Here is a 23,512-nt window from a genome sequence, read left to right as displayed (position 1 = left end):
TATCCGCGTCCCTGGCCGCAATAGCGCCCTCTATAATGCTATTGCGGCCGGGGACACAGATAATCAGCCACGTTCCCAGCCTGTCGGCCGGTGACGGCCAAACCGGAGGTGGCCGCCGGCGAGTCCAGGTGTATCGCAGGGACCCGGCGAGGGCACCGTTCAGCTGCAGGAGGCTGAGGGGAGCCCCGGGTGAGTAAAAGTCATTTTTTTTTCTCAGACTTAAGTATCCCTTTAATGATCATCCCTATCCTCGACCCCACTGTTGTCGCATACAAACCCTCAGAACATGTCTGACGAGCTTGTTGGGTATGTGGACACACTCCCCACCGTGTGTAAGAGTGGCCATACTGCGCCTGCACAGTAAGCTAAAGCCGCTTGTCCACAAGCATCTCTGTGCTGCTACACAGGCGTTGCCTTATTTGTGCAAGCCCAGTGCAGCTGTGCAGGAAGAGGAGAGCAACCATGAACTAAAAGAGTTCCGGCCAACGGTGGTGGGGGGGTCACAGAGGACCTGGAAAGCCCCTGGAGGACCAGTCTTCAGCCTGGAAACATGTTCAGCCGATATGACGCATGAGTGGCTTCAAGCGGGAAGGGTAGGAGGAGGAGAACAATGGTCTCCATTCTGGTAGCTATGTGAGGTAAATAATGTTTTTGTTGGTAAAATACCTTGTGCAGTATTTTCCTTTTTTTTTTTTTTTTTTTTCTTTTTTTCCAATTCTGAAAGATTTTTCTGCATTTCCAAACGTGTTAAAATGTGCGGCATTTCAGCGGTGAGCATGCAGTAAATAAATAATAGTAGTCGTTATTGGTCTTCCCTAAGTTAGTCTTTGGAAGATTTTTTTTTTTTTGAGGGAAGGTGTATTTGATTATGTAACAACCTATGAAAAGTATATTTATAGGCATCCCTTATAAAAAAAAAAAATTCAGTAAATATTTGGAGTTTTACTTCATTTGCAAAATGCATACAAGTTGACTTTACTTCCAGGTACAGGCAGGACTTAAAGGGATAGTGTAGGGGGTCGGGGGAAAATGAGCTGAACTTACCCGGGGCTTCTAATGATCCCCCGCAGACATCCTGTGCCCGCTCACCAATGCTCTGGTCCCCCCTCCGGTTCACCTCTGGAATTTCAGACTTTAAAGTCTGAAAACCACTGCGCCTGTGTTGCCGTGACCTCTCTCCCGCTGATGTCACCAGGAGTGTACTGCGCAGGCACAGACCATAGTGGGCTTGTGCTATACACTCCTGGTGACGTCAGCGGGAGCGAGGACACGGCAACGCAGGTTCAGTGGTTTTCAGCCTTTAAAGTCTGAAATTCCAGAAGTGAACCGAAGGCGGGGCCGGAGCATCGGGGAGTGGCTGCGCGGGCACAGGACGTCTGCGGGGGACCATTAGAAGCCCCGGGTAAGTTCAACTAATTTTCCCTTGACCCCGCCCCCCCCAACAGTATTCCTTTAAAGAGACACTGAAGCGAGACTAAATCTCGCTTCAGGTCTTATATATAGCAGGGGCACCTGCTAAAACGCCGCTATCCCGCGGCTTAACGGGGGTCCCTTCACCCCCAACCCACCCCCCCCCCCACCCCCCCCGCAAAAGTTGGTCGGAAAATGGTTGCTCGTATTCTTCTTCCTGGAGGCAGGGCTAACGGCTGCAGCCCTGCCTCCAGTCGCGTCTGTCAGACGCGCATCGCCGCCTCTCCCCCGCCCCTCTCAGTGAAGGAAGACTGAGAGGGGCGGGGGAGAGGCGGAGATACGCGTCTGACAGACGCGCATGGGGCAGGGCTGCGGCGGTTAGCCCTGCCCCAACCAGGAAGCGCTCCCCCGCTGCACGGAGGGGGTTTGGGGGGACAGGGACCCCCGTTAAGCCGCGCTATAGCGGCGTTTTAGCAGGGGCACGCATGCCCCTGCTATCTATGAGGTCTGAAGCGAGATCTATTCTCGCTTCAGACTCTCTTTAAACTGATCAATAAATTATGTGCTAATATGCTCCCTAAATTCCACGAGAATAGCTATTTTTTGTAAAATAGATGCAAATTAACTCAAAATGACCTCGTAATTTACCACAGAAGGTAAAACATGACTAAAACCTACCAGAATTGCTAAATGTCATTACCTCATGAGGTAAATTACCGTACATGAGGTAATTTGTTTGAAAACCCTACCAGAATTGAGGCCATTGTGTTTGGCTGAGAAGATCTGGCACTCCAGATCTTACGACAACGAATCGGGGCCGCTACACACATTAGTTTAATCACAGAGACAGCTCCAACATGCCGCCTTGCCCAAGAACCCTCTAGCGCATACATTTCAAACTCTGGCCCTCAGAGCCATTAAATTTGGCCCTCAAGTGGTTTCTCCAGTTTGCATTATGTTTGGCCCACTCTAGACCACCAGGGAAGCTATATTGGAGGTGAAACCCTAGAACACCTGTGAAAACATATGGGGGAGGGAGGGGGGAAGCACTAAACACCAGGGAACTTTATAGGGGAGGGAGGAGGGCCATCTTGGAATTTTATAAGGTAGGAAGGTGGCCAGTAGACAGTTGAGGTTGGCCTACGACTAGGTCCCAGTGTACAATTATGGCCCGTGACTAGGTGTCGGTGTACAATTTCGGCCCATTTTGTATTTGAGTTTGCCACCCCTGCTCTAGCGTGTGTGTGTGATGCTTTACCTTGGAGGCTGTAACCTGGCGTGAAGGGACGGTATACTTCAGACTGGTTTAAACAGGAAGATTAAAAGAAAAAATAAGTAGTATTTATGAATACAGTATAGTATAAAATATGTTTTAAATGTAATATATTTGAGGGGAGAGAAACCACTAAATTCATACAAAAAAAAATACTTATTTAGTTTAAACCCAACTCTCATTCTCCCATTGTGTCCTGTCTTCTGTCTAGCGTTATTCGAGTTAGTCTTAAAAGCTGGCACATGTTGGTGAACCTGAACCTTCACATCTTCCTGACCTGTATAGTGTATGTGGGAGGCATCACTCAGACCGGAAACGCCAGCGTCTGTCAAGCTGTAAGTATGCCGGCTTCACAAAGCAACACTGGAATATAGTAGCCATGTTTATTACCTTGGAATGCTTGCGGAAAGCTGAGATTTTTGTCAGTTTAGAGCAGAGATGTCAGACCAGTCCTTTGAGGGCCGAGGTCCATCAGGTAACACATTACTCTTTCTCAGTCCATCCTAAACACTGGCATGGATCTGGCCCGCCTCCAGGCCTGGAGTTCGGCACATGTGGTTTAGACTTAATGAAAAACTCACAGTGACCGAATCCTATTTTATAACAAGAATCACACTTGTGAGTCTGCACACTCTTGTGCGGTCTATGATTATTCCCAGAGAGCAGATGCAATTCCCATAAAGCTTGTGGTGGAAACTCATCCGCCCTGGGTTCCAACTGGACCACAAACAGACCACTGGAGAAGACGCTACACCAGGGGTCTCAAACTCAATTTACCTGGGGGCCGCAGGAGGCAAAGTCAGGATGAGACTGGGCCGCATAAGGAATTTCACAATCGCGGCGCATCCGTGCCTCTGCCCGCCCCTCTCACTCTTACATCACAGAGAGGGGCGGGGAGAGGCGGCGATCCGTGCGGCGATTGACGTCAGGAGGGGCAGAGCTGAAGCTGAAAGCTCTGCCCCTTCCAGGAAATGCCGGCGGATTGCCCCCCGGGCGATTTGGGGGCCCTGCAGCCCTAGTTTAGCAGCGGGGGTACGGCGGATTACTTGGGAGCACTGAAGCGAACTATAAGGAAGCTTTTGCCGGCGAGGGCCACAAAATATTGTATCGAGGGCCGCAAATGGCCCGCAGGCCGCGAGTTTGAGACCCCTACGCTACACCATTCATGGGCAAACTTGGCCCTCCAGCTGTTGAGGAACTACAAGTCCCACAATGCATTGCAGGAGTCTGACAGCCACAGTCATGACTCATAAAGGCAAGTGCATTGTGGGATTTGTAGTTCCTTAATAGCTGGAGGGCCAAGTTTGCCCATGCCTGCACTACACTGTCCAGCTTAAAGGGAACCTTAAAGCGGAATATAACCCTGCATTTCAACTTTGCTCTAAAACATTATTTACAGTATATTATATGCAACCAGCATTTTTTTTTTTTACTAGACCAGCATTGGAAGGGTTACACAGGGCTTTAAAGTTCCTTTAGATTTCTGCAGACGCATCCAAAGCTGAAAAGAGATACATTTTGTTTACAGAAATGTATCTAAGGCCCCGTTCACACTGCACGCGTTTCCAGCCGCGTTTTGGAAACGCGTGCAGGTGGCCGACACGCACGACATCAGACATTGCATAGAGTGCAATGTCTGATGTTCACACTGCATGCGTTCCGGACCTGTGCGGTCCGGGAACGCATGCTGCATGCATTTTTTGCTAAAACGCATGGCTGTCCCATTCACTTTTCAGTGATGGGATCAGCCACGCAACGCACACAAACGCGGATGGCGTGCGTTCGTACGCGTTGCGTTTCGCATGCGTTCCGCACGCATGACCATCCGCGTTTGTGATGTGAACGAGGCCTAAGTGTTGAATGACTCATCTCTCTGACTGAGAAGGAGCTTGGAGGACTGCCAAAGAGTGTGTAACTGTTTATCAATAGATACATAGAATGTAACAATCTGAACCTCTGCATATCTCTCCACGGAACTTGAAACGTCTGTGTTTAACCCTTCCAATGCTGGTCTAGTAAAAAAAAAATGCTTTTTGCATATAATATGCTGTAAATAATATTTTAGAGCAAAGTTGAAATGCAGGGTTATATTCCGCTTTAACTAAGAGGGATATGGATGTTTTCTTTCAAACAATAGTAGTGACTGAATCACACACCTGAAACAAGCATGCAGCTAATCCAGTCTGAATTCAGTCAGAGCACCTGATCTGCATGCTTGTTGAGGGGCTGTGGCTAAAAGTATTAGAGACACAGAATCAGCAGGAAAGTCAGGCAACTAGTATTATTTTTAAAAGAAAAAATCCATAGTCTTCTCAGTTTAGGTTCCCTTTAAGTGTGAACCTAGCCTTAAACCTGAAAAACTATCCAGCGTGTGACTGTAGGAACACCTTGTTTGCTCACTTGTGAATTTTTTCCAGGTGATTTAGTTAGTACTTCATCTAGAGTATTAGCCTCAATGGGATGTACGCAATAAACAGCGTTAAAGAGACTCTGAAGCGACAATAAATAGTTATTTTTTTCCCTGCTAATTTGCTTAAGAAGTAGAAGAAGAGGTGAAACGCTGCATTCCCGAGGGGTTTAGACCCCCCCCCCCAAATCCCCGGGGCAAACATCCACGTCTTTCAAAGCCTTGGATTTTGCTGCCCGGGGAGGCAGAGCTTTGAGCTGTAGCTCTGCCTCACTGAAGTCAATCTGCCCACAGTTCTCTGCCTCTCCCCGCCCCTCTCTGTGAAGGAAGATTGAGAGGGTCGGGGAGAGACAGCGATTGACTTCAGCGCTGAGCTCAGCCTCTTTCAGGAAGCACTGCCTAGATTTCCCCCCGGGGATTTGGGGGGTCTAAACCCCTCCTTTTGCCGCTGGAATGCGGCGTTTCACCTCTTCTTATACTTCTTAAGCAAACTAGCAGGTAAAAATAACTATCTCACTTCAGACTCTCTTTAAGCAGAATAACATGCAGTCTTACCGCAAGATGAGTAGAGCAGAATGCAATACATTACATGCAATGTATTCTGCTCTACTCACTGTGCGGTAAGACTTCACGCACGTAATCCTGCTTAACACAATTTTCTGCATACACCCTAATGACTTTTAATATGCCGCATGCATAATTGTACGGATGTGTAAGTACGGGATGCACTGCTTTATTTTGTGTGGCTTCCTAATGATTAATATTGGACACACTTTATTATGCTGATAAAGCCCCCCTCCTTTCCCAACTACAGTGGTGTAGCAATAGGAGATGCAGAGGATGCAACCATACCAGGGATTACTTATTGCGGTGGTGCCCTTACTATTGGGCGCCAGGTTTAGCCGTTCGTTAAAATATTGATAATGCAATATTATCAATATTTTACTATAGTCTTTCCCGGCCCCCTAGCTAGAAGATCGGCTATTGTAACACATTAGGAACTTAGAGTTATCTCGTTTAAGATAAGTTCACTGCTTTTGATTTCAGTCGCCAGAACTCATTGTGCTGTAAATTCTTGGAATGCTTTGATTTCTCTCTCACCTTGCATAAAATATAGAAACAGAAAGCAGAAGTCTGTTATTGACTCACACTGCCCCCCCCTACTGACAAGTGGCCATAAATACACATTATAGCAGTACTAATTAGAAGCGGGGAAATGTAACCAATAAGAAATAAAATGTGCTACATTCAATTGGCCTGGAACACTTGCAAACCTCTAAATAAATTGGCTGCTAAAGGGTTAACAACCTCTGCTGCTAAGCGCATATGCATGAAGGTTCCGATCAGCAGAATTTGGAACAAGGTTGCACATTCGAGGATGCTGAATGCACCAACACTAGCTTTATTAGTTATCGCTGAGTTCAATGGGTAAACCAAAAGCCCAATAAATAGATCAAGAGCTTGTAGTGTTGTTTTTGGTATTGTACGGGCAGTAAGTAACTTATTTTTTTTTTTTTTATATATTTCATTTCAGATCGGAATTCTCCTCCATTACTCCACGCTGGCTACAGTGCTCTGGGTGGGCGTCACAGCTCGAAACATTTACAAGCAAGTCACTAAGAAAGCCAAGCGGTGTCAGGATCCAGATGAGCTGCCTCCTCCTCCTAGACCAATGCTCAGGTATGCAGTATGAAGTTTTACCTGGACTGCTGCGGTGTGACTGAAGTGGTACAGACAGTCCCCTACCTACAAATGACTGGAGTTACAATGTTTTAGAGATGCAAACAAAGTTGTCTTCTTGTACAAAATATACCATAGTGTTTTTCTTTTATTACATACTTTTATTGTTAACGTGACACTGAAGCAAAAGAAAATAATTATGATATAAAGGTAGTCACGAGATAGGAACTGTAGGTTCATTCTTAACCTGAATTTGTTCTTAAGTCGGAACATTGTGCCATCTCTGTCCCCTGTACCTCCTCGGTGCCTCCAGTATGCCCCTCTGTGTCACCTCTGCCCTCTGTACCTGCTTATACAAGTTTAAAGTCCAATTTGAAAAAAAAATGTTTTGACTTTTTCCCATGGAAACAGAATCCATGCCGTTCGTATCGGCGGGTCGGTAAGTCGGGCGTTCGTAAGTCGGGGACTACCTGTAATGAATTGATTGTGTAGTACAGATAATTAATGGAACATTAGTAGCAATGAAAATAGTCTCATATTTTTATTTTCAGTTATATAGTTTTTTGTTTTTGTTTTTTTAATAACATTGCATCATTCTCTAATATTTGCAGTTTACACATTACACTCAGCATTCTAAATGATTTCACAAAGCAGGCTAGTGACCTTTTGAACTTTCCTCTGCAGAAAAAACAAAATACAATGAGACAGTTGAGATAATAAGCTTCAGAAGACAGAGCTCTCTGCGACTTTGAAAGTCGGAGAGCTCAGTGAAGCTCTTCTGCATAGATAACTGGAGTTTCTTAAAGGACCACTATCTTGAAAAAAAGTAGGCAGTTAAAATCTGACAGAACTGACAGGTTTTCGGCCAGTCCATCTCTTTGTGGGGGGTTCTCAAGGTTTTCTTTGTTTTCAACAGAATTTCCTGAACAGCAGTTGAACTGCCAAAAATAGTAAGATACCAGCCAGCCTCCCTTTCCTCTTGCACATGATTTAGTCAGTTAGACTTTGCAACTGCTGTTCATGAAATGCTGTTGAAAACAAGGAAAACCCTGAGAATCCCCATGAGGAAATGGGCTGGCCCAAAACCTGTTGGTTCTGTCAGATTTTAACTGCCTACATTTTTCACGATAGTGGTCTTTTAACTCTTCCTGTACTGGAAACAATATTAGACTCATATCTCAGCTGCTAAAGTTTTCATTTCATGGCTATATTACACATACAAATAATATCATAAGTTTATTTTCACTTCAGATTCCCTTTAAATGTTGCAGTATTGTATAAACCAAAAAACATAGTTTATGCTATATGTCCAAATCCAGGCTTTGTTTACGTTATAAATCACCAGTGCTATCTCAAGCGCTGAGCGATATATTGGGTGATTTTGAAAGCGCTTTTCTAAACACTTTCAGAGCGATTTGCGCTTTTCTAAGCGCTTTGGTGTAGGGATTTTTTTTCACTTCAGTCAGGAAGTGAACTCTTTGCCCTGGAAATGAATAATTACAATGTATTTATTCACTAAAAGAGCTCAGAAAATCTCATTTCAAAGCACTTTTTTAAGCTCTTAGCGATTATTCTATTGAATCACAAACTCTCAGAAAATGGTGCAGGATCCGAGTTTACGATTGAATAGAAAGCTCATTGCTCGTGTGAGAACACTCGCAGCCGAAGCTCGGGTACACTTCAAAATTGTAAAGCTTTCTTAAAGGACACCTATTTTTTTCCTTTTAAACCAGGGGTGCCAAATACAAAGTGGGCCGAAATTGTACATTGGGACCAAGTCGCAGGCCAATCTTAATGTCTACTGGCCACCTTCCTCCCTTATAAAGTTCCCAAGTGTCTAATGGTTCCCCCTCCAACCCCTACATAGTTCCCTGGTGTCTAGAGGCCCCCAACCTCCCCTATACAGTTCCCTAGTGTGAAGTGCTTTCCCTTTCCCTCCTCCATATGGCTGCCCTGGTGTTCTAGGGCTTCACTTCCAATATCGCTTCCCTGGTGGTCTAATGGGCCAAACATAATGCAAAGTGGGGAAACCTCTTGAGGGCCAAATTGAATGGCTCTGAGGGCCAGATTTAGCCCACGGGCCGGAGTTTGACATGTATGTTGTAAACAATGCAAATTGTATGGCTGTCCAGCTGATCCTCTGCCCCTAATACTTATAGTCATAGGCTCTGAGCTGTCAGCCATACTGTCTCAGGGAAAAAAACACATACTGTATAAGTAGATAAATACTTGCACTACTTACATCACATATGTATTGCACTGTCCACGTTTTGATATTAGTGAATTTTCTACAGTAAAAAAAAAATCCTTCTTAGCATTTCCTATTTTAATGGTGGCTATTTTGAAGCCAATCCTGATGTCATTTCCTGCCCTACTCTCCTCTGCCTGATTTGCCCGCCCTTCACTATAGAAAGTGCATTGTCTCAGCATGAGAAATATTGGCCAGTCGGAGAGGAAGAGAGGTGTGGGAGGGGAAAACAGGAGGGAAAGAGGCTTCAGCCAATCAGGCTGCATTAGTTAAGTCTGCGGGAAAATAGAGAAGAACCTTTTTGTGTACCAAATAAGAGTCTAGTAAACTGGGTAATAATCATTTATACACAAAAATAGTAATCGTGATTTTAAATTTTGGATTGCCTGGTTAGCATCCTTATTACTGGTTTACCAGATAAAAATTAAGAATTGATTTTTTAACCACTTCCCTACCACGCTATTTTGTGCTGATCTGTGCTGCGTGGACTCTCCAGCCCACAGCACAGATCAGGTTGCAGCCAGGCCGATCAGACTTCCCCCCCCCTTTTTTCCCCACTAGGGGGATGTCCTGCTGGGGGGGTCTGATCGCCGCCGGCTGCTTGCGCTTGCGGGGGGGGGGGCTCTTCAAAGCCCCCCTCCGCAGCGCTTCCTGGCTTCCTTCCCCTTCCCTCCCTCTCCCTCCCCCTGTGAGCGGCGCAGGATGGAAATCCGTCCTGCGCCTGATGGGATAGGCTTTAGCCTATCAGATGCCGGTGATCCCCGGCCAATCAGAGGCCGGGGATCACCGATCTCCTCTACGGCGCTGCTGCGCAGCAGCGCCGTATACATGTAAACACCGGGGAAGGTCTTCCACGTGTGTTTACATTTACCCTGCGAGCCGCCGATCGGCTCGCAGGGTGTTCACGGAGACACCCTCCGGGAACTGACATGGAACATGGAATACACTTCAGGATTCAGGGGCGTGTATATACGCTCCGAGAATCCGGAAGTGGTTAATTTTATGCCCAACAGTTACACTTTAAGGCATCCTCCATCTTGTTCTCTGTTCAGATTTCCTTTACACAAACATCCAGTTTTCCTGCCGCACATTTAATCTCTCTAGCAAGCTGAAGGGTACTTACAGCAACTCCGTCCACAAGGTGGCAGTAGAATTTATACATTTTTGTTAGATTATTTTTTTCCTTCCTTTCTTGTAAATTTGGCCCCTGTCCAACAACAATAGACAATGCCGTTGTATTTCTGTGAAAGTGATGAATGAAATGGTCACGCTTGCAGGAAGTTTGACTGAATTAATCTGCAATTCAGCGGCAGTAGGAAATAGCCACGGAAACAGTTGTATAAATATTTTTAGATCATGTTATTAATCAACCGCTGATAAGTTCATTTATTTTACCCCCTTTAGGTTTTACTTAATCGGTGGCGGCATCCCTATCATTGTCTGTGGAATAACGGCTGCTGCAAACATTAAGAACTATGGGTGCCAACCTAACGCGCATTAGTAAGTAAAGGTTCAGAATGTCCTGAATGTTCTTTTTATCGTTGGGAACTGTACAGACAAATGATGATGTGCTTTTGTGAGCTGACATTCCATTGCAGATCCTGTTATAGAATACGATCTCCCTGTTCCACTGTAGATAGCTACATCTCTTTCCTGATCTCTGTGCCTGAGTCTTGCCAGCTTATGAAACTGATTATAGCTGTGTAAACTGCTTTTTTTTTCATACCAGAGCTTTTTGTCTCTTTTTTTTATCATTATATACAGTGGGATGTGTTATCCAGAACTCTGTTAACTGACAATCTAAAGCAACTGGCATCCACTTTTCTTGATCCTGCCATAGGGTCGTTTTTAAATACCATTACTCCAGACCGTAGCCTGGAGCACTGTCCTGAGTGAAGGGCGCACAGCTGTCTCACCAATATAATCTGATGCGATGTTTACATTATAGGCTCTCCACCCCTATCATTTACTTGAGGCCTGGAACCCACTACAAAACGCTACCGCTAATTGCTTTGTATGAGCGGTTTGTAAGCGATTTCATGGTGGTTTCGAGATTGATTTTAAAAGGTGTAATTAATTTGCCAGCAGTTGTGTAGCGGTTAGCGTTTTTAATTCTGATTGGTCCTTTCAATTAATTCTCATTTTGTTACAGTGTGCAGTAATATAAAAACGCTTGCAAAATTGCGCTGTGTAGGTTTTGACGAGTGATTATGCCAGCGTTTATATACTTTACATTTCAGAAACGCTAACGCTCAAAAATGCTGCATGTCCTGAGTTTTGCGATTTGGTAATCGCAATCCATCCCATGGAATTTGGCCCATCCGTTAACATTAGGGAAATCGCTCGCAGTTTGAATCGCTCCCTAAACGCTCAGAAAATCGCTCTAGTGAGTTCCAGCCCTCAAGTGACACGCTAGATTCTTGCGCAAGACTGTCTTTATCAGCCGAATTTAATTCAGTGTGTTTACATAGCTTTACTCTATAGATCCACAGTAACACTGGATGTGGGTATGACATAAATCTGTACAAATGTTCTACAAAGGCGCACAGCTCAGATACAAAGAAAATTAAAAACAAGGGGACATATAGAGACCTATTTTAGAAAAGAATAAGGGGGTTACTTATATATTTGGTGCTTACCTGAGGAAAATGTATGCGTGCTCTAACACCAAGTTTTAACCCTAGCAAGTCTGGCTCTGCAAATCTGGCTCAATTGGCTATTCATGAGGCAATGCTCATGCAAATATGCATTTGCTTTCGCACGCCAAACTATGCAGGGTCAAAAAACGAATACCGCAAAGCGGTCGCCCTGCGGGAATTAGTTCATGCCACATTAGCACTATCCAGGAGCGCCACGGGGAGGCTTCCCAATGCCCCCATACAACCGGGGGACTGCGGGGTCCCAGGCACTCTCACCGCCTGAGAACCACAGCAGCACCCCGGAGGGGGAGACTGGGTGGCGCAGGCGACCCCCGCCCCCTCCCCCCCCCCCCCCCCCAAGCGTGGCCAGCGACGGGGGGAGCCATCCGCTCCAACCTCCCAATATTAAAAACCAGCACTTACCTTAACGTCCATTGCGTTCTGCTACATGCGCATTAACTTGGGGGCACCACATGAGAAAGGAGTGAAGCATGATTCACCCCGAGCTTTAGAGCTCAGGGCTGGCTCACACACAACACTCCAGAGGGGGGGGGAGGACAGGTGCAAACAACTCACTCCAGGGCTCACACCACCAGAGCAAGCCATCTTCCACCTGCCTCCAAAGGATACAACTGCAAAAAATGCTTACCTGAGGAAAATGTATGCGTGCTCTAACACCAAGTTTTAACCCTAGCAAGTCTGGCTCTGCAAATCTGGCTCAATTGGCTATTCATGAGGCAATGCTCATGCAAATATGCATTTGCTTTCGCACGCCAAACTATGCAGGGTCAAAAAACGAATACCGCAAAGCGGTCGCCCTGCGGGAATTAGTTCATGCCACATTAGCACTATCCAGGAGCGCCACGGGGAGGCTTCCCACTTATATATTTGGGGCACTAACTATTTTTAGGCAATTTTTTTGGGGGGGATGTTACAGTTGCCTTTAACCAGACGTAGTCACCACTTTGCAAACAACATGCCCGTTAAATGCTAGTTTTGGGGGGTGTTTCATTTATTTGATCTATCTTGGCTTGTTGCCACCTTTAGTAATGCTTTAGGTTTGCTTTAAATATTGTCTGTCTTTATTTTCCTCTTGCAAATATTTTATTTTTTCATTGTTTGCTCTGTAGAATTTTAATTACTTTTTTTTTCCATTTTCAGCTGTTGGATGGCTTGGGAACCCAGTCTTGGAGCATTCTATGGTCCAGCAAGCTTTATTGTCTTTATAAATTGTATGTACTTCCTCTGTATATTTATTCAACTGAAGCGGCACCCAGACAGAGTGTTTGAGTTGAAAGAACAGACCGAGGAACAGCAGCGACTAGCAGCCAGCGAAAGCGGAGAGGGGAATCATCAAGATTCTCTCTCTGTGTCTTTAGTGTCCACATCAGCTTTGGAAAATGAACAGACCTTCCAAGCCCAACTGCTTGGAGCCAGTCTCACTCTGTTTCTCTATGTTTCCCTCTGGATTTTTGGAGCTTTGGCAGTTTCCTTGTACTATCCCATGGACCTGGTCTTCAGTTGCTTTTTTGGGGTCACTTGTCTAAGCCTCGGTGCCTTTTTAGTGGTACACCACTGCATTAATCGGGAAGATTTGAGAAGAGCTTTAATAAATACCTTTTGCCCAGGCAGGAGTACATACTCTGTCCAAGTAAATGTTCCACCGTCCAACTCTACGATCACTAATGGAGAGGCTCCAAAGTGTACAAACAGCAGTGCTGAGTCCTCGTGCACTAATAAGACTGCATCTAGTGTCAAAAACTCTTCACAGGGTTGCAAATTAACTAATATACAAGCAGCTGCAGCTCAGTGTAACACAAACTCATTGCCAGCCAACACAGCACCAGCACCCCAGCTTGACAACAGTTTGACTGAACATTCTTTGGACAATGACATCAAAATGCATGTTGCACCCTTAGAGGTTCAGTATCGTTCTAATGGTCATCCATCCAGACATCACAAGAACAGAAGCAAAGGCCACCGTTCAAGCAGGCTCACCGTTCTTAGGGAATATGCTTACGATGTCCCAACAAGTGTTGATGGGAGCGTACAAAGCGCAGTTCCAAGAAGTCGGCCAAGCTATTCTGAAGGTCATTCTCGCAGCAGGAGAGCTTATTTGGCATACCGTGAGCGCCATTTTAATCAGAGCCACCAGGACAGTAGTGATGCTGGTAGCTCTCTGCCAAGATATAGCAGAAACATGGACAAGGCAGCTTCCAGTAACCACAAAAAAGACATTTTGAGGGAACCCATAGCTGTGGAATTGGAAAGCCAGCAAAAATCGTACGGCCTAAATCTAGCTGTCCAAAATGAGCCAGCTAAAGATGAAGTGGCGGAGGAGCCACCATTAAATGCAGATAGTAATGGCAATGTTCGGACTGGATTATGGAAGCATGAAACTACTGTGTAGTACTTCCATGCTGGATTAGTGGTGACAACTCTTTTTAGATAGGATGGATCCATTCCTTCAAAGACTTGATAACTACTAATGTTTACAGTCTTTTATTTGTAATAGTATAATTTGTACTTTTTGGGAGAACACGAGCTATGAAGGAAGGAAGATATTCTAATTTCTAACTTCAATTGACTTTATATGAGACTTGTTTTTTCTTGCGTGTGATGTTTTCTTTTTTTATTATTTTATAAATATTTTTTTAAGAAAAGACAAACTTTTTTATGTATTTTTGACATATCTGGAATGCCTTTTTCCTTAATGGATTTGTATTTAAACATGTAATAAATGGCTTTTTTTTTAGTCATATTTGATACAATTGAAACTTGTGTTCATTGTCTAAAGGAAATGATGAGCAAAACAAGGCGCTAGTCTACTTGAGATGATCCATAGGGAACAGTTCTCCAGTCACAGCACCTTCTAAAACTAGAAGCATTGTAATTGGCCAAATAGTGTGGGTGTGGTTGTTATTACAGCCTATCTGAAGCATAAACATTGTAGAGGGTGCTGTCATTGGAGAACTGTTAAAACACCAACCAGCCACATTTGCGGAATTTCCCTATGAGGTCTCCCACTGGGTCTCCTCAGGTAGACTAGCGCCTAAAACAAGTTTTAAATAGTTTTTATTGAAGTTTTGTACATTATAGGAAAATAAATAGGCAATCAAATCATGCAGAATTATATTTCTCGGACATTGTGGTTCTAGGAATCGCATATACAAATGAGTAAAAGTGTCAAAAGAAATGCATTGCCTTGATGGAAAACGCTACTTCTACAGAATTAAAGCGAAGTTGAAGGATATGGTTACTCAAAGTATAACAACAATTATAACTGTTAAAAAAAAAAAAAATCTTACTCCTACATAAACTAGAGCAATAACCAGGGCTGTGGAGTCGGTACAAAAATCTTCCAACTCCGACTAAGACTCCTCAGTTTATAAACCCACGACTCCGACTCTGGGTACCCAGAATGGCTCCGACTCCTCGACTCCGACTCCTTAGTCTAATACTTAACAGGGCTGTGGATTTTGTACAAAAGTCATCCGACTCAGACTCCTCAGTTTATGAAATCAACGACTCCAACTCCGACTCCAGGTGCCCAAAATTGCCCCGACTCCGACTCCACAGCCCTGGAAATTACAATGTAGTTTGAACAAACATTTGATGTCTGCCTTACCCTCTACCAGCTACTAATTGTAGAAGTGGAAGTATTTTCAAGTGGGTGGCTTTCATCCAGCAAGTGATTTGGGGATATTGGTACCTCGTTAGGTCAATGTCCAAATATTTCAAAGCTTAAGTTGAAAAAAAAGAATAATTTACCAGACATCATTAAGCCACCTAGTGAATTAATTCCCAATGCTAACCACTTCTTGTAGTTAGTCAGGAATTACATAAATTCATACTATTATTGAAATTCTTAACTGTGAAGCAGTGTTCTCCCCAGAATTTTTTTCCAGCCGGGTGGCATGAAAAAGTAGCCGGGTGGGGCAATATGAGAGAATGCAGGTCCGGTGCTTCTGTGCACAACTCTGCTTATAGCAGAGGAGGAGATGAGCCGATGACAGCCGGGTGCTCACAAAAACTGGCCGGGTGGAGCACCCGGCTAAAAAAGCCTGTGGAGAACACTGTGAAGTATTGTCTTTGAATGTACCATTATCTACAAAAACCTTCCAGGCCTGAAATGTGGCTTGTACAGTAGGGGAGTCAGAGGGTAGAGAGTCTAATTGTAATAGACTTAGTGCAATGAGGTCTCAAAGATGTGGGGATGTTGTTGCTGATTCCAAGGGTACCCAGGTTTTAGGCGAGGTAGAGTGCCACCGTATTCCAGGAATCAAAAAAGAAAAAAAGGCACTGCCCTAGGCTCCCATTATAAAAGCCGCAATGGGTGAAAATTTGGGCGCAGGGAGGTGCCAGATTAAAATGGCCGGTGCCAAGTCTTCCCACTATGGGTTGCTACTTTACATAGCAAATTGCATAGCGGGTAGACTCAGTACCCGTTATTTTATCGGGCGGCTTCCTGTGCCCAACTTTACTGCCACAAATCGTGGCTCTGCAGCGGGTAGGGAAGTTAAAGTTTAGGCACCACTGGGGAGGAGGGGGTTGTGTTAGGCGACACCAAGAGAGGGGTTAAGGGTTATGCATAGATAGAGGGACGGATTTCAGTAGTAGAATGTTCTTAATTTTAATCATCTACTAGCGGCAATCTCCTGTGCCCTTTTTTCCTGGTACATTTTTATTCGAATTAAGGTACCCCCTCCCCTCTCCTGTATAAATAGCCCGATGTGCCTCCAGTATTAGGTCCCCCTCAGTATAAATAACCAGATGTGCCCCAGTATTAGCGACCCAGTACAGGTAGCCGGATGTTCCACCAGTATTAGGTCCCCCCTCAGTATAAATAACCAGATGTGCCCCAGTATTAGCCACCCAGTACAGGTAGCCGGATGTGCCTCCAGTATTAGGTCCCCCTCAGTATAAATAACCAGATGTGCCCCAGAATTGGCCACCCAGTACGGGTAGCCAGTCAAGCCTCCAGTTTTAGGACCCCCCTCAGTATAAATAACCAGATGTGCCCCAGTATAGGTAACCAGATGTGCCCTCCAGTATTAGGTCCCCCCTCAGTATAAATAACCAGATGTGCCCCAGTACAGGTGGCCGGATGTTCCACCAGTATTAGGTCCCCCTCAGTATAAATAACCAGATGTTCCCTCCAGTATTAGGTCCCCCCTCAGTATAAATAACCAGATGTGCCCCAGTATTAGGTACCCATATACCTCCAGTATAGGTAGCCAGACGTAGTATTAGCCCCCATAGGTAGGTAGATGTATACCTTGTATTAGGTTCTCTCGGGATAGAAAGCCAGATAAAAGTAATTAATGGTGCATTTTAATCTGGGAGAAATGCACATTTATATGTATGTAATTTAAAAATTAATTTTTTCACCATAGTTGTCCTTTAAAAGCAAAATTGTCTGACTGTAGAGCATTTTCTGTTCTTCTAGCAACCACAAAATAGCTGCTACAAACAGTAAATAGTGGGTGCCGGGGTCACCCACTATGCAAATTGAAGCTATAAATAGCGGCCAGAATAATCTCGGCTTTTAAAATTTCCGACTATGGCAGCACTATTTTTAACAGACAAAGTAAAAGTACCGATCCGCACACAGACTTGTGCAGGAACAGTGTAAATCTTTATTGTCCCATCACACACGTGCAGTATATTCTGAGCATGCACCGATGATAGTTTCGGAGCCCTTTGCCAACGCTTGGACAGGCATTCCTGCATAAATCTGTGCGCGGATCCGTACTTTTACTTTGTGGATTACAATTGCTGGGGATCCTGCACAAGGTGTGCGGTTCTACGTTTCTGCCATTTTTAACAGGGTGCCCTTTTTACCTACTACAGTATATGAAGTGTTTCTACTGCTGAAACCAGGATAATTAAGGTAAAATGAGTAACCTGGATAATTTATTACATTCTACAATATTTTATTACAGTTCCTCTAGGGGAGGATTGATGGCGTAAACAGGCACATTTCATATAACCTCCTGTTGTAAAAATAAAAAGTAAGTAAACTATAACTGCCATTAAATTGTGATTTTCAACTCTCTTTGTTATGTTAAACAATAACTTGCATGATTTTTTTATAATAGTTATCCTTGCATTAAGCACGTGGCTTTGTAAATGTCATAGCACCATGTCATCAAAAGTCCAATTTTCAAACCAGTTGGTGGGCAATTGTAACGTGCAATACGCAGGAGTCTGTAACCTTTTATAGGCTATCACAGGGGTTTCGTCAGTGGTGCGAAGGCCAGGGTATTTAAAGGTCAACTGAAGTGATGGGGATATGGAGGCTTCCATATTTATTTCATTGTAAGCAATACCAATTGCCTGGCTGTCCTGCTGATCCTCAACATCTAATACTTTTAGCCATAGCCCCTGAACAAGTATGCAGCAGATCAGGTGTTTCTCACATTATTGTCAGATCTGACAAGATTAGCTGCATGCTTTTTCCTGATGTTATTCAGACACTCCTGCAGCTAAATAGATCAGCAGGGCAACTGGTATTGTTTAAAAGGAAATCAATATGGCAGCCTCCATATCCCTCTCACTTCAGTTGTCCTTTTAAACCCTGACCAAACAGCGCTCAGTGCTGTTTTGTAAACTGAGCAGCTGCTACATGTCTCTAAGCTGTTTGCGACTCCAGTCACTCCCTCTTCTGCCCTGTCCAGTCCGTCAGTCCTGTCACAGCAGTCAAGTCAGTCTGGTCTGCCCCGTCCTGTCACAGCAGTTAAAGAGGAACTCCAGTGAAAATAATGTAATAAAGAAGTGCTTAATTTTTACAATGATTATGTATAAATGATTGTCAGTGTTTTCCCATTGTAAAAGCTTTCCTCTCCCTGATTTAAATTCTGACATTTATCACATGGTGACATTTTTACTGCTGGCAGGTGATGTCATTGGAAGTAGCTGCTGCTTGCTTTTTTTGGCAGTTGGAAACCGCTGTAAACAGCTATTTCTCACAATGCAACGGGGTTCACAGACAGGAAACTGCCAGGACCATGGTCCTCAGTTTCCTGTGCAAGGGGTTTCACCACAATATCAGCCATAAATAGCCCCCAATGATCCGTTTGTGAAAAGGAAAAGATTTCTCATGGTAAAGGGGGTATCCGTTACTGAATGGGATGAAGTTAAAGTCTTGGTCACGGTTTCTCTTTGTCAGTCTGTTCTGTCACGGAAATCAACTCTACCTGTCCTGTCATATCTGCCTAGCCTGTCCTCAGTCAGTCAGTCACCACAGTCCAGACAGCTATCAACCTGTCCTGTCTTGTCAGTCCTCAGTCTGTCCTGTCACATCAGTCCGCCCTTCTCCCCTTACTGCAGGGTTCACCTCTCCTGTTCTCATCGCTGGTGGGGCAGTCCCAGTCACGACCTAGTGGGCACTAAGTAGCTAAGTAGTCCATCTCTCATTAGGGGTGACATGAGCCCATCATCCCTTGTGGAGTGAACTGGTGAAGACCCGTGCCTACTTAGATTCAATACCCTAGGGGTGCCCACACCTATCACTGATGCGGAGATCAACAGGACATTGACAGACAGCCAAGCAATGTGCACTTAAAGGATATGGAAGCTGCCATATTTATTTCCTTTTAAACAATACAAATTACCTGGCTGTCCTGCTGATCCTCTTCCTCTAATACTTTGCACATCAGATGTTTGACTTAAGTTTCACTGCATTTGCTGCATGGTTGTTTTCAGGTGTGTGATTCAAGCACTACTGCAGCCAGAGAGATCAGCAGGATGCCAGGTGTTGTTTAAAAGGAAATGAACATGACAGCCTCCATGTTCCTCTCACTTCAGTTGCCCTTGAAAGCTCATATTAACCCCCTCAGGACAGGATTAGCTAGCAGAAGTAAGGATTTATAAATACTGATTGTAATTTTAGACTAAGGAGAGTGTGATAATTATCATCGTAGAGACGATGCTGGAAATCTGAGAAGGGTGGAGGGAGAAATTGAGGCCCTAGACTGGGCAGATTCTAAAGGCTGAGATGCACAAAAGGAAGAAACAATGCTGTGTTTATATATTGTTGCTGCAGTTGTGCTGTATTTGGGCCATAAGGATCAGTATATTTGTGTTTTGTGAATGCAGCTGAAAACATTTGTTTGTTAACTGTGCAATTAAAGTACAGAAAGGGCCCTTCCACACAGCATGCACTTCGATCCAGTTTTTGAAGTGTATGCTTTTTGCCGACTGCAAGGACATTGTGATTAGCATAGTAATCTCCGTGCCCCGTCAGAGTGGTACGATCTGTTTTTAGTTTCAAAACGTTTTTGTTTGTTTTTTTTATTAATGAACCGCATTCACACACATAGATACCCAAGCAAGGGTTCTAAAATATTTGCGTAAAATGACAGGTGTAATATACAGTATGATCTACACGCATGAATTTGTATCAATACTCAGAGCCATAACAAAGGGTACTACTCTGTCTCCTGACAGTCCCTGTGACAGGATAAGATAGCTTCTCGGGAGGAACAAGCATCTCTACCCTCCAAGCAGCACAGTAGAAATCCAGTACAAAAGAAGTTTCCCCTGCAGCCCTTCAACCAGAGGAACAACTGGGGAAATCACCTAAGCATGGTGTGTTTAATGTTTCTTGGAAGTTTACCTAAACTGTGGCAATAAAATAAAATGTTAGGACTAATGGACAAATTCAAAGGGAGCAGAGGCAGTATAACAGACATGTATATTCTAAAGAGATGTCTGGGATGACTATTACTATTGTAATGCCCTCACTGCACTGAACAGCATGTAGCAAACCGGAGACAACTCCATACTCTTCTGCTGTTACCTAACAGGTTTTTGTGAATTGAAGCCAATTTTTTCGGTAAATTACCAAACTTCTACTGCACCTGTGAAAATCTTGATGAATTGCCAAAAAACGTCTAAAATACGGAATGCAATATTTTTCCATTTTTTTTTTTAATCGAACAGCCTTTGATGAATTGAAGCCATAGCTACTTAACAAATAAGTTCTTCAATGTTCAATGGAATAACTTGAGAAAATGGAAAGTCACATAAAGTTGGAACAGATAGGCCTCAGGAGAACTGTAGCAGCGGTTGCAGGCCCAAGTTGTCTGTTCTCTGCACCCCTGGATTCCATATATTTTGAAAGTTATCTAGATGGTCATCCAGCCTAGTTAGGATAAATTCAGATATCTGGATATTCGTAAGAGGCCTAAGCACCTTTTTTCCTCAACAGGTGGGAGGTCTTCCATTGTCTAGCATAGTGATCTGCAAACTTGGCTTTCCAGCTGTTAAGGAACTACAAGTCCCACAATGCATTGTGGGAGTCTGACAGCCACACTCATGATTCATAAAGGCAAATGCATTGTGGGACTTGTAGTTCCTAAACAGCTGGAGAGCCAAGTTTGCAGATCACTGGTCTAGCAAGATGACATCTGGCTAGGGAGGCCACCAACTGAATAAACGTATGCTTAAGGTTAATGATGCTCCCAGGTTTCCAAGGATGAGGACGTGGGATCCAATGATGGTAAATGGGAGTGTATTGACTAAGGTTGATAGGCTGTAAGACCAAAAAGAGCTTGGCAGATGGGCAAGCCCACCACATATGCCAGGCATTGCCAATATGAACACAACTTCTATAGATCAGAGATACTGGGGTTAATCCTGTGCATTTTCTCAGGAGGCAGGTAGAAACAAAACAATGAATTGAGGTCTCTAACTTGGAATCATATGTTTCCCCTTGTCAAGGTGGTATTACAGTGCACACATATAGCATCTGAAAGTGTTTGGTGAGCGTCCGCTTCCCAGCCTAGGACAGAAGAGAACCTGAACTGAAAATAAAAAGTCAAAATAACCATACACAGGTCATACTTACCTCCTGTGTAGTCTACTCCTCAATCTCTTTCTGCTCTCCTGCGTCCCATTTGTCCACTGTGATGAATGCATTTCTCCATCCTCCATTTCAAAAATGGCCACTACCCCATAACAGCTTCCTGGTCAGCACACTGTTGAACTGTAATATCTACTTGAGTCATAGGGAAACATGGACATTGCGTTGCACATTCAGTTGTAACTGACAACTGCTGAAATATAACTGACAGCAACTGGTATATTTCCGTTCTGACAAAACATTGTCAGAACTGGAAGGGATCACTGTAAGAAGAAAATGGTAAGCTTCTGAGAGAAACTGACAGTGAGGTTAGTATGAAATATTCATTTGCAACTATGTCATGTGTTTATTTTAAATAATTTTCCTTACTTCAGGTTCCCTTTAAAGAGAACCCGAGGTGGGTTTGAAGAATGTTATCTGCATACAGAGGCTGGATCTGCCTATACAGCCCTGCCTCTGTTGCTATCCCAAACCCCCCTAAGGTCCCCCTGCACTCTGCAATCCCTCATAAATCACAGCCACGCTGCTGACAAACAGCTTGTCAAAGCTGGCTGTGTTTATCTCTATAGTGTCAGTCTGCTGCTCTCCCCGCCTCCTGCAGAACTCCGATCCCCGCCTGCATCTTTTCCCTCCCTGCTGATTGGAGGGAAGGGATGGGGGCAGGGACCGGAGCTATGCAGGAGGCGGGGGAGCAGCCGAGACTGATACTACAGATGTAAACACAGCCTCACAGCACTGTTGTGATTTATGGGGGATTGCAGAGTGCAGGGGGACCTTAGGAAGGTTTGGGATAGCAACAGAGGCTGGGCTGTATAGGCAGATCCAGCCTCTGTATGCAGATAGCATTCTTTAAACACACCTCGAGTTCTCTTTAAGTTATCAGAGTAACTGATGTAAAAATAAAATCTTACCTTTATCCCTAGGGATATGTTTTCCAATACATCCTTTGAAACAAGATGCAGAAATATTTGTGGGGCTTTTATTAGAGCCTAGGAAATGAAAAGATCTAAAAAAAAAAAAAATTACTTGAGGGGACATCATAGCTTTGCCTAAATTGTTCAAGGGACATCATTTGCAAAGATTGACATAATGTCCAAACCTCAAATTGTTGGCAATTCACCAGCTGAATGCATCAATGTTACCTCCAGGGGGAAAGTCCGGATTATGGAAGATCTCCTCCCTCTAGCTTGTTTATTAGCCCAAGGAAAACGGATACTATTTTGTGTCTGAAGTTGGAGGATGCTTTTGTTACATTAATTGTGTCTGAAGTTGGAGGATGCATTTGTTACATTGTGTCTGAAGTTGGAGGATGCTTTTGTTACATTGTGTCTGAAGTTGGAGGATGCTTTTGTTACATTGTGTCTGAAGTTGGAGGATGCTTTTGTTACATTGTGTCTGAAGTTGGAGGATGCTTTTGTTACATTGTGTCTGAAGTTGGAGGATGCTTTTGTTACATTGTGTCTGAAGTTGGAGGATGCTTTTGTTACTGTCACAGGGAGAACCTAAAGAAGCTGGGGTAACAATGTCATTTTCACTAATTGTGAAATACAAGGAGAGCTTACAACAATTATCTGGGTCCTGAGAATTTTTTTTTTTTAATTTTTTTTTTATCAAAGTGAGATTATTCCCAAAGTATACATCTTTGGGGTTTGTAGGCTACTTAATGCTGTGATAATTATTATAATTGGGCTGATACTTAACCCCAGAGAGTCAGCTAAGTGTGTACTGACAGTTTCAGATAAGTTAATCATAAATTCAGTTTTGTCTAAATTCAGCTTTACGCCTGAGATTTATCCAAAGAGTGTCAGTCTGCAGAAGTTTAGGAATAGAGGTATGCAGGCTGTGCAGTTGAACAATCTTCGACGTTGATGATTGCTCGTGGCCACACTACCCTCCGTGTAAGAACTGGGCCCCACTGCACAGGCCCAAAGCACATCCTGCACAATAGCATGAAGCTGCGCATGCATTTCTCCATGCACAAGCAACT

At 44.1% G+C, this 23,512-nt stretch overlaps 1 protein-coding gene across 2 annotated transcripts in view; it reads left to right on the top strand.

Annotated features, from left to right (window-relative positions):
- The window catches only part of ADGRA3 (adhesion G protein-coupled receptor A3), a 99,475-nt gene extending 85,057 nt beyond the window's left edge, over nucleotides 1–14,418 (top strand). For both annotated transcript variants that reach the window (XM_068278087.1, XM_068278095.1), the window contains 4 exons: nucleotides 2,895–3,018; nucleotides 6,625–6,770; nucleotides 10,423–10,518; nucleotides 12,819–14,418. In XM_068278087.1, the coding sequence (XP_068134188.1) occupies nucleotides 2,895–3,018; nucleotides 6,625–6,770; nucleotides 10,423–10,518; nucleotides 12,819–14,067 (1,615 nt within the window). In that variant the 3' untranslated portion in view covers nucleotides 14,068–14,418. The remainder of the gene's footprint in view (nucleotides 1–2,894; nucleotides 3,019–6,624; nucleotides 6,771–10,422; nucleotides 10,519–12,818) is intronic.
- The last annotated feature ends 9,094 nt before the right edge of the window (nucleotides 14,419–23,512 follow it).

Source organism: Hyperolius riggenbachi, chromosome 1 (assembly GCF_040937935.1).
Source record: "Hyperolius riggenbachi isolate aHypRig1 chromosome 1, aHypRig1.pri, whole genome shotgun sequence".
NCBI lineage: Eukaryota > Metazoa > Chordata > Amphibia > Anura > Hyperoliidae > Hyperolius > Hyperolius riggenbachi.
This window is presented reverse-complemented; position numbering and strand designations above follow the sequence as displayed.